Raw genomic sequence first — 12,840 nt, forward strand, 5'->3', positions numbered from 1 at the left:
TAGGACCTTTCAGACTAAAGCAAAAATAAAACAAAGACTCCTACCTACCTTGCATTTGGATAAACTATGAAGATATATAGCACATATGTGCATAATCCCCCCCCTCCATATATATCTATATAGATATATATGGAGAGAGCCAAAAAATGTGTACACATTTTAAGAAAGGAAAACTGTATTAAAATTGTAATACTCAATATATACCGATAACAAAAGATGAATGCAAGTCACATTTGACATCTGCAATTACAAGAGGTGCTCAAAGTGGTTACCATCAGCGTCCAGACTTCTGATTACAGCAAACTACTGCTTGAGCAACGTTGACCAAAGTGTTCACTTGTATACATTTTTGGCACCTCCATTATTATATATATATATATATATATATATATATATATATATATATATATGCACACACACACACACACACACACACATGCACACAAAATCTCCACACAAAACATTCATACACAAAGGTGTGAGTGTGTATACAGTGCAAAGAACTTCCTGGAGGCTTTTGTCAGCTTTCTTAGATACCATTATAGACAGGTAGGATTAAAGGATTTAATCCTATTCATGGCTCTACCTTGAAAAGTTGGGCTTCAGGTACTTTTCTAGAAAGACAGGATAGTGCTGGATCTGTAAGCAACATTTGCAGCATAGGTTTTCCGAAGTGGTGACTGAGAGAATTCCATAGAGAAAGCAATGTTAAGAAAGTATGTGTTATGAGGATGTGCTGCCAGGTAGGCCTGACAAGGGTTCCGTGCAAGGCACTGATCACATTTCTGTCATCTTTCCTGTCTCCTGCTATCTGATAAATGAAAACACTCTTGCAACTTTCTAAATCCCCCAAGTCAAACTATTTCACAATGGGAAAAATTAAAAAATATTATCTTGTTATTCCCACTTGCAAAGATAAATCAAGTGTCACGCTATTTCTAAGTAATCCTGATTTTGTAAAAATTGATTAAAATCATGCGACGCAGATCCCCACATTTTCATACAAATACAGAAGCACTGACCTGAAAATACTGCCCTGATGTCAGGGGCAGACAAATAAACCTCCAATGGCCAAAATTAATGGTCCAGATACCGGATTCTCACTGTAGCCATAGGGATTTTCCAAATCGTTCTTCAAAGATCCGTTTGACACAATTCTCTTGTCACTTCAGAAGATGATTCAGAATGACTAAACCTAATTTAGAAGCTACTACATATTGTATTAATGATTCAGGAAGCATCTTTTCAAATGAGATGTGGGCTCATTATTTTTGCTGTTTTTGAAAGATCAACCTTCAGATTCCACATCACAGTCTTAAGCTTCTTAAGTTTGGTCATCAAAAGCCATTATTTCATATGCACTGCATGTGAAACATATGCCCTAGCATAGCAATCTTGGCGGGGAGGTTTCGTGACTTCCTAAGCTTGAAGACACAGCTGTTTCTAGAAGTCTTGACATATCCATGTATATTATATCAGTACATCTTCACCGAAAGATGAAATCTCTACACAGTAGACTGAATGGGAAAGTAGACCTTTACTATTATTGGAAATAAAGAGTCAACAAGAACTAATGTTTGAGAATAAATAGGGAAAGAAATTTCCTGTACTGATACTTCAAAGACTTTGCAACATCTGGAATTTGATTCTATACAGGGTATTCCACTAAGAAGTAAGTATAAAATGATTTTAATAGGGCAAACAAGATTCAGGTTTCTTACAATATGTTTTCCCTGGAGGAAAACAAATAACACAATGCATCTGACTAACCTTTCTGCACTTCAGCTGCATCAATTAACATTTAGTCATGGATTCCACTGTGAGCCAGATGAACTCAGTGCTACAGCTGTTTTCATTGAAGGGAAAAAATATGCTTTCACATTTTACATTCCCAGCATTTATAAATCTGGGAAAAATCTTTTATTGACTGCCTGTATGCCAGCCTTATTGATATGCATTGCATATTAGTCACCCAAATAATTTTTGAACTCACCCTAGACTGTGATTAAATCAATGTCAATATCATTTCAACTGGGACAGTCAGAACCAATGTTATAAAAAGCACATTCCTAACTCCCCTTTTATTACATCAAGGATTAGGAAAGGCTAAAGAACTGATCAAAGAAGTAGATCATGGCCTTGAAGAAATTGTTGCTGAGTGAGTCAAAGATTCAAGTGGAGATCAGGTACCCTGAGAGGTACAGATGAAGATGACCAGAAAAAAAAGTGAACAGATGTTAAAGAAATTTAATGGCAGGACTTGGCAGAGGGGTCCTTAACTCTACAAGCCAGACATGTGGAAGTGGTTGGTTGGGAGCAAAGTTGAGGTACAGAACTGCAACATTTTGTGAGTCATTGAAGTAGGTTTTTTTGTTTTGTTTTTATAGCAAAGGCTTTACAATGTAATTGTGTGAGGAAATTAGGACAGTAAATCAGCTAGACAATGCATTCTACCTGTGATACCTTGCCAAATTTCATATGACAAGAGCTCTGTGAAAGCAACTTTGTCTCTAATAGTCTCTTGGAAATGCTATGTCATGACTTCTGGTCAGCTCTGGAATCTTGTGAACAAATGGATAGCCAATAATCACATGTGTATGTGTTGTGTGTTCATTTGTACCAGTGTACAAACCTGGAATCATTATCTGTGTAAACAGTAACCAAATTTGACACTTGCCTCCTCAAATTAATGTTTTCAGCTATGACTCAAGAAGAATAAAGGTGTTCACCTTTCCCAACATAAAACAGCAATAATTCAATCAAACCAGAAAAATATCTTACCTGGAACTACTTCAAAAAGGAATTTCCCTGGGCTCTCTTCATTGCAGGGATGTTCAAGGACTTTATTTCCGGGCAGGAAAATGGTACCCTGTGAACACAAATTCCCAAATCATCAATATCATCAAATGGCAAATACTGAATGCCATCATCGTCATCATCATCATTATTGAACATCCAAGGCAACTGTAACCTAGTGTATAGTAATCTGCATCAGACTCATTTATGTTACCACCTAATCAAAATCATGTAACAGAATCATATTCATTCAACATTTAACAAATATTTGTTGACCATCTAATAAGATGCTGTATTAAGTGATGGACTCATTTTAAGCACCAATTTATTAAATGCATTCTGTGTGCCAAAATTTTTACTGAGCATTCTGTCAACATCATATTATTTGTCAGAATAATCTTATGAAGTACATCTACATTCCCCATTTTACAGCTGTGAAAACCAAGGCAAAGACATTAAATAACTTAGTCAACATTGCCAAAGCTTTCTCTTAATTATCCCTTTTCTTTCCTGTTGGATTTTTCTCTTTTTAGTGGATCATTCTCATGGTACTGAGACACATTTAAAAGCTTATCCTATTAAAAAATTTACTTTGACTCCAGCTCCCCTCCAGCTATCATCCATTTTTCTTTCTTGCCTAGCAAACAGTTGTCTACACTAAATCTGTTTCTTTATATGTATCCATTGTTGTCTGGTTTGTGCACACATAATTTCAATTCATGACTCTCACAAGCTTCATGCTTCACAATTTTTAATCCTCAATGAACTTGACTTCCCAGGAGCATTCAGCACTATTAACTACTCTTTCTTGAAGCACCTTCTTCCCTTGGCTTTTGGGTTTTCTCCAGGTGTTTCTCTTACTTTTCTGATGGCCAAGTGTCTTTTGCTGGCTCTAACTGGCCTTTAAATATTAGTGTTTCAAAGATTTATCCAATGATTCCTTTTCTTCTGACTCTACATTCTCTTTTTCCAAGCTATCTCATCAATGACTATGCCTTCAACAACCATCTAGAAGCCAGTGAATACCAGAATAATATTTCTAAACCAGGGCTCTCTGAAATTCAGACCTTTATATCCAATAACTTATTTGACATTTCCATTTGGATACCTCAAAAGCATCTTAAACTAAACTTAGTGCAATTAAAATGCAATGAATTATGGTACTGTTTATGCATTCCCAACTCAGTTACTGGCACCCTCTTCCGATCAGTTCCAAAAGCCTAGCCATGTAAGAGTCATTATCTGTCCTATATCTCTACTGCCACCCTCCCTAGTTCACACTCCTATTGTCTCTTGCCTGGAATGTTTTAATCTACGGTTCACTGAATTCCCCATAATACTTGTACAGCTTTCAATCCATTCTCTTTTTTCCTTAATGCAGTCAGAGTGATCCTTAGAAACAGAACTTTGATCTTGCAACTTTCCCGCTTAAAAATCTTCAACGGCTTTCATTTGTCCCAGGATAAAGCTTTGGATGGTCTGGTTCCACCCACATCTCTAAGCTTATTTTCCCACTCTATACTTTTAATGTTTTTTATGTCTTTCTGTGTTCCAGCCAACTGCCTTTTTATAAATATCATCATACGCTCATCTACCTGAGATCTACTTTCTTTCCCGGGCTATTTTATACCCAGTTTTCAGACTGACTACATACAAAACATACCTGCATACCTTCCTGAATTTTTCCTGGACTGATTTACAACTATATGTAATTACATCATTTGCAAGATTATTTGATTAATGCCTATCCCTATCATTAAACTGTAAAGGAGACAAGATAATATGTGTTTGTCTCCCTTTTTGCCTGGCATAAGGTTAATACTGAAAAAAAAATTGTACTGTTAAGTGAATGAAAAAATTGTACTGTTAAAAAATTGTACTGTTAAGTGAATGAAAAAATTGTACTGTTAAGTTAGTATAACAAAGCCAGTATTTAAAACCAAGCATGCTGATTTAAAAGCTTAAGCTCTTGTCTACTATATTTTATTGTCCACTTTCCCAGCTTGAAGCAATATTTAACTCAAGTAATATTTTATTCAAGTTTCATTCTACCTGGTTTGGCACAGAAAATAATAGTCATCAACTTGGTCACTCCTTCTGGGCTTAGAGTAATAAAACACAGCACTCCCTAACTAAAACCCGAAGAATTGGAGGTTAGAAGTATCCTTCTTCCTGCATGCTTACAAGGTGAAATGTTAGAGGTACTACCTTTGTTTTCCTCCTCCAGAAAGTAAATCTTCCTGCTTTGTATCATATCTAGTGTCCTCTGGCCTATGGATCCCATTTTGCTTACTGGTATTTTTCAATAATTAAAAAAATAATTACTAAACACTTTGAAAATATTCATCACAATTAAAACCTTTCTCTTATATATAGGTTTAATCTATGTGATTTCTATAAAATGATATAATCAGTTGTTTCAATTATGAGATTATTTTACATACTGAAATGATAGTGTAAAGTAATTAAATTTGTGATTTAGCTTAAAGAACATAGCATCTAACCTTCTAGTTAGATACTATATTCATTTATGCATGCCTATATATATGTGTCTATATGTGTATGTATAACTCCTGTTTAATTCTATACCTTCAAGCTCTACTTAGGATCTTAAACTCTACATGTGCCCTATAAAGTGAATTCAAGCCCCTCTCCTGCATAAAAAATTCTCCTGAATAAAGCCATTCTCCTCCATGAAATCCCAAACTACCTCACTTGGTAATTAAAAGGAAGAGTAATGTTATTCTTTTTTTTTTCTTTTTTGTACATGTGAAATAGCTATTTCTGGTTCATATTTTCATTTTAATTTTCAAATTTGACATTATACAGATTTTATATTTTGACCATTTTCCAAACAACTTGTGATGTAAAAATAATAGTTTAAATAGCAGTAGACAATGTTTAGGGCGGGATATACTGTAATTAACAAACATGTATTGTGGCTAATTCATTGTCATTCAGTAAGTAAAATAAAGTCATTTAATTAAAACAGCTAGCTTGTTCACCTTATGTAGCAAGCATGTAGTTAAAGTCTACAACTAAGAGAAGGGTCTTAATCATGCCAGTTGGTTTCAAAGTATTTTGCAGTGTTTATACTGTGAGAAAATTCAGATAAACAAACAAAAAAAAACTATAATTTACACACCACTGTAAATAATTAATATTAACATCATATATATCTTTCCATATTTGTATAAACTTATGTATGTATATGTGTATACTAACATACATAGTAAGTTTTACAAAAAATAGTAATTAAAATACTTATAAAAATATACTTAAATACACTCTGCTTCAAAATAATATAAAAATATACTCTTATTAAAAATATTTTAATAAAAATATTTTTATTATTAAAATATTAAACTATTTTAATAATAAAAATAATATTAAAATATAAACATATTTATGTTAAATAATATAATAATATTAAAATATAAAATATATTTATATTTTAAATATAAAAATATACTCTGCTTCAAAAAAACAAAGCTTTAAAAAATTTAATTAGTTTTGTTATTATGCCAATTTAACAATCCACATCATTTTTAAAAGCTGAATAGTATAGTATTTGATTGAATATATATACTTTTACATCCTTTATTGTTGTAAAGTGTTTATGCTTTTTTTGTAAGTGTTATTAGAAAGAACATTTTCATGATTATCCCTGAAGTTAAATCTTTGAGCTCCTCCTTAACTTATTCTTTAGGCTAAATACCTAAGAGAGAAATTAGTAGTCAAAAAGTATGCACTGTTTGTGTGGGTTTAATTCTTCCACAATTGCTCTAAATTACCTAACCAAACAAATAAACAACTAATAAGCAAGTATAACTCAAGTATCCAAATTGATTCAGAAGTACTTTATTGAGACACTGTCATATGTCAGATATTATTTCTGATGATTTAAGTGTTTAAATTATTTCAGATGAAGTAAAGTGCGTAAAAAATAAACTACTAATACAATACATAACTATACAACAAATTACAATAAGGAGAGCTTTTATGTGGAGGAATAATTAGTAAGTAAAGATTGTTGGTGATGTTGAAGACATGCTGGGGGAAGTCTAAGCGCAGGCAAAGGGTGTTGCATTTCATAGCCATAACAATTGAGAACCAGAGTAAGTGCTTCAGCAAAACAGATAGAGATCTAAGAATGCCTGCATCTTAGAAAGAAGTCTGTTACCATGAAGCAATTGATTGTCATAAGACAGAGAAGTCAAGACCTAAACAAAGATGTTGGCAGTAGAAACAGCACAAATTTGCATTAGAGATCCACTATTAAAGATATATTTTTCAGAAATATGAAAGAAAGTGGTCATAGCTTAAACACTAGCAATGAAGAAGGAAGAGTCAAATATGAATTTTTATCTTCTGCATATCTAGAAGAAAGGGGGTGCCTCTTGTTAGAAATGGGGAATTAGGAAGATTCAATCTCCATGAAGCCCATGCCCATGAGCCCAAAGTACATGATATTCTTTTATTTTCTGTTACTAGCTAAGCTATCCTCTATTTGCCCCTCCAGATCTTCTCTCCACCCCTCACTCTATTCTATACCCCAGGAAACTAATCTCTATAAATTGCATTAATCAGGCTCTCTTGATCTCTGGCTTCAGGTTGGGTTTGAGAGGCCACATCAGGATATTTATTGACTTGTCTTCCTCCTTGCTAGGCAGCAGTTTGGCCCTAGTTGCACTGGCTGCCTTAATCCACATACCCTTAACTTGCAGGCTTCCCCAGATTCCAGGAGAGCTAAGAGTGGTAATGGATTCCTCTCTGTTTTTAGCCACAGGTTGTTTTCACAATCTCTTAGTTTCTACTAAACTTTCCAACACTTTGTAAATCATTCCTTCATCATATACTCTCAGGGCGGAGCCATCAATTTCTTGCTGGGATCTTGAGTGACAAAACAGCCAGGGTACAAGTGGTCTGAGTTTTCTAAAAGCAGATTACTCCATTATTCAATATGCCTCACTGCAAATTTTGGGTGATCAGAAAGAAGAAGGTCAAGAATAAAAAGGGAGGCAAACTTTTTTATAGGAGTTCAGCACATAGGACAGTGACTACATGTAAATAATTTTAATAAGCATATGTAGAATGGAATTATACTTATTTTTATCCCTTCTAGGGATATTTATTTTATAAAGAATCTTTAAATTTTCAAAATGGGATAATATGTTAAAAAAAATCTTCACTAGTTTGACAGCTAAGAGTTGGCACAAGAAATATAATGCAGAACCATACTAGTATTTTGTTTTCAGCTAAAATTAGTATTAGAAAAGAAGCTCATCTCTAGTTACTATCAGATCACTGGGCCAAAACCACAAGATATTGGGATAAGTCTAGACGCTGTTAAAAATAAACATGGTGATATTATTCTCTGAAATTTGGATTGGAAAAATGTATTCATGTGCTATATTTAGCTTTGTTAATTTCATAAGAACAATGATGAGATTTTTCTTCCATCATGAACAATGATCATGAACATCACAAAGAACTAGGAAAAAATCTCAGCTTGTATGAAAATATATATTATACATATATATATGTTTATGATAATACTAGCAGATATATATTGAACCTTTACTAGAATCATCTCATCATTTGGAGATCAGCAAATTTGGGGCTTCAAATATCTTTGAGTCTTCTGGAATATAAGTGCCAACTCTTAGCTGTCAAACTAGTGAAGATTTCGTTTAACATATTATTGCATTTTGAAAATTTAAAGATTATTTATAAAATAAATATCCCTAAAAGGGATAAAAATAAGTATAATTCCATTCTACATATGCTGATTAAATATATGTTTAATTTAATCATATATATAAACATATATATGTTTATATATATAAACATATATACGTTTATTTTTAATACAAATAGAAGTTTAAAAATGAGATGAAGGTGAAATAAATGTTATTGAACAGTTCTTATTATAGTTACATAAATTGGTTCGTTCTTTTTATTTTTTGTAGTAATTAAGTTCATTAATTTATTCAACCACTATTTATTAAACAACACGTAGCATGTGCCAGGCCCTGTCCTAGGCACGTATAATATAATATAATGGTGAGAAAGTTCAATGATGTCCTTGCACTTTTGGATCTTAGAATCACTCAGGAAAGGCAGAAAATGACAAACAAGCAAGCAAACCAACAGAAAACCTATTACTGATAAGCCCTTGTTATGAAAAGGAAACAGGATATATATATGCTTATGAAAGGTATAAAATTGTCTCCATAAGTGCTCACACCATACAGCAATCCACCAATGATGATAAAGTTTGTGGTTTAATAAATCTATTCTGGAGTCAAACTGCCCAGGTTCAGATTCCCATTCTTCCACCCATTGGCAAAGTGACTTCAGGCAAGATAATTATCTTCTCTGCTCCTCAGGCTCATCATCCTTAAAATGAGATAAAAACAGAACCTACTTCTTAACAGTGAGCTAATATACATGTAGTTTGTAGAAAAATGCCTGATACACAGTATGTTTAGCTGCTTTTAATATTGACCAAAAAAAATCTTATATTCCAGAAGACTCAAAGACATTTGGGGCCCCAAATCTGCTAATCTCCAAATGATGAGATGATTCTAGTAAAGGTTCAATATATATCTGCTAGTATTATCATCTAGTAGCGTAAACAGGAAGATAAACTAATTAGAAATTTTAAAGTTGGTTTTTACTATCATGTTTGCAAGACTAGACTAACCCACACAAACAAGCCTCTAATTAACAATCATATAATAGATAGGACAGCATAATGATGTTGATAATAATGATAGTTAACATTTCTTGACTATTAATTTGCTAAAAAAATGTGTATGATATTTATATCATTAATTTGTTCAATGTCTCTGTGGCGTAGGTATTTCTCATTTTATAGGTGAGAAAAATGAAGCTCAGAGAGCACTTAGCAAAGAGCCTGGCATTGTAGATTCCTAACTCACATTTGTTTGAAGAAAGAAAGGAAGGAAGGAGGGAGGGAGGGAGGGAGGGAGGGAGGGAGGGAGGGAGGGAGGGAGGGAGGGAGGGAGAAATAAATCTGTTTTAGGGATTTTTATCTTTATTATTAACCCAATTTATGTTCCTCTTTCTAATCAATCACTACTATTTAAAACAGTTTGAAGAAGTTTTATAAATAGTTCCCAAATTTCTTCTTAGCCTCTGAAATTAGTTACACGGATACCTGGGATGCTGCCAGGAATAGAAGAGATACGGAGACTTGCAAATTGGTATAATTTTAGAATTTACTAAAGTAATTCTGATGTGCAAACTATTTAGGGAACACTGACCTAAGCATTGTTATAAATTGCCTTCTAGAGAAAATAGTGTGGTATCTATAATGATGTGCACACTGTAGAATGTACTATTTTTCCACAGCTAATAAAACACACAAAAGTAAGTAATAGGCATAATATTTCCCAACCATTATTTAAGTTAACAACGACAAACACAATAGCATGAGACTATTTTAAAATTACTGAATACCACTAAACTGTTGTTTGTGTCTATAAAGGGGGTCAAATATATGGTGATGGAAGTAGAATTGACTCTGCGTGGTGAACACACAATGTGATATAGATGATGTATTACAGAATTGTACACTTGAAACTTATGTAACTACACTAACCATTGTCACCCAAATACATTTTAATTTAAAAAATTACTGAATAAATAGACAGAAATTCTCTATAGTGATGTCTCATCTTGCTGTTTTACACAGAGGGTGCCAAATAAATGTATATACATTTTAAGAAAGGAAAACTATTAAAATTGTAATACTCAATATATACCAATAACAAAAGATGAATACAAGTCACGTTTGACTTCTGCAATTACAAGAAGTGCTCAAAGTGGTTACCATCAGCATCTAGATACTTCTGATTACGGCAAACTACTGCTCGAGCAATGCTTACCAAAGTGTCCACTTGTATACATTTTTTTGATTTTAGCATCCGTGGTATTATAAACTGCAAACTTAGCATTTGAGAAGCATTGCCATTATGGATTCATTTTAATCCTACAACAATATTTGCATAATATTATTACATATGTTCAGGTCCTAGGAGCCTAACAGAATGCCATTAATTCTGATGAAGAATAATTTGTGCAGTGCTTGGATGTAATTCATTTAAAAATTTTGAACCTTTTGTTTTCTGACATTAAGGGCCCCTTATCTCATGTGAATTCCCCCTTTGGACAGCACAGAAGTACGTGAAATTCTTCCCTGATGGAGTCCTTCTGCGTTAACATTCCCCCTGGGAACATGACCATTACCATTTCTACCATGTTTCCCTGAAAATAAGACCCCTCGCTGGACCATCAGCTCTAATGAGTCTTTTGGAGCAAAAATTAATATAAGACCGGGTCTTATTTTCATGTAAGACCTGGTTTTATATAATAATATAAGACCGGGTCTTATATAATATAATATATAATATAATATAATTTAATATAATAATATAATATGATATGATGTGATGTGGGGTATAATATAATATAATATAATATAATATAATATAATATAATATAATATAATATAATATAATATAATAAATACTGGGTCTTTATAATATAAGACCCAGTCATATAGAATATAAGACCCGGTTCTATATAAGACCCTATATATAAGACCCAGTCTTATATTAATTTCTGTTCCAAAAGACGCATTAGAAATGCTGGTCCAGCTAGGTCTGATTTTCAGGGAAACATGGTAACTACATCAAGGTCACACCTATTTGGCTACATGTTTTTGATTCATTGGAGAATTGAGAAATTCCTTGATTGTGGAGGGAAAACAGATTGGAGATGTGGGAAATGGAATACATTATTATTCTAAAACCAAAATTCTATGATCACACTCTTAAAATTGGTAGAAACCTTTGAAGTTACTTTTCTCAGGCTTATCTAATATGTGAATCCCTCTGCAATGCCACGGGCATAAAGAATTTGCTGGAATCATGTCTCACTACCTTTCTTAAGGTGTCTCATGCCATTTTTGAAAAAAAAAAAAAATTCAGATGTTGACACAAAACCCATCCCCCAACAAATGCTACTCCAAATTCTTCCTTTCAGAGTGATCCCCCTTTTCCATCTTGAATCATTACAGCTGACATTTATTGAGACTTACATGTGCCATCACTATTGCTGTACATTTTAATCTTCTGAAAACCTTATGTGGAGGGATAATTAAAACTGTCCATTTTACAGAAGGAACATCGAAACACAAATAAGTTGAGTAGCTTGCAGCTGGTAAAGTAGAGATGCAGTTTGACTCTCGGGAACTCCAAGCTCCACTTTCTTAGCCAGCATCCTTTATGTGATAGAAAGCTACAATGTGATTTATTGGTTCATTCACTTATTTGTTTATTCATCAACCGTATATTTAGTATGTACTGTGTGTTGAGGATGCCAAAATGCTTAGAAAAACATGGAAATGTTAATATAGATTATCTTTGAATAGTCAGGTTACAGATGATTTTTATTTTGCTAAGTTTTTCCTACTTTAAAAAAATTAAAAAATGAGCACATACTACTTGTATACTAAAAAAAAACACACACAAATATATTTTTAAAACAAAGAAAAGTGACAGGAGAAGGCAGGGTTGGACAGGGGAATTTTGTAATCTCAGTGTTAGGTTTCCTGCCTTGCAGTAAAAACTGTGGAAGACAGTTCTAGAAAATATTTAAATATAATATAGAACTCTGAATTATGGCCACCCAAAGATATCAAGTCCTAATCCCTCAAAGCTGTAAATGTGACTTTATCAGGAAAGTTTTCTGCAGATATACTAAAGTAAGGATCCCAACAGAGAGTTATCCTGGATTACCAGGGTGGGCCTTAAATCCAATCACAGGTGTCCCATAAGAGACAGACAGGGGAGTTTGACACACACCCAAAGGAGAGGGCATGTGAAAAGGGAAGCAAAATTGGAATAACACAGCCATAAGCAAGAAATGCTGACAGCCACCTGGGTTAGTTCCTTCCTCGAGCCTCTGAAGGGAGTCTGGCCCTGACCTGCCTGAAGCTTGATTTCCAACTTC

The 12,840-nt window shown here is 33.5% G+C and overlaps 1 protein-coding gene across 2 annotated transcripts in view; it reads right to left on the reverse strand.

The window, feature by feature from the left end:
• Positions 1 to 12,840, reverse strand: part of ARHGAP24 (Rho GTPase activating protein 24) — a 697,105-nt gene that overhangs the window by 240,388 nt on the left and 443,877 nt on the right. For both annotated transcript variants that reach the window (XM_074323892.1, XM_019731289.2), the window contains exon 3: positions 2,782 to 2,869. In XM_074323892.1, the coding sequence (XP_074179993.1) occupies positions 2,782 to 2,869 (88 nt within the window). The remainder of the gene's footprint in view (positions 1 to 2,781; positions 2,870 to 12,840) is intronic.

Source organism: Rhinolophus sinicus, linkage group LG02 (genome assembly GCF_036562045.2).
Source record: "Rhinolophus sinicus isolate RSC01 linkage group LG02, ASM3656204v1, whole genome shotgun sequence".
In the NCBI taxonomy this organism is placed as follows: domain Eukaryota; kingdom Metazoa; phylum Chordata; class Mammalia; order Chiroptera; family Rhinolophidae; genus Rhinolophus; species Rhinolophus sinicus.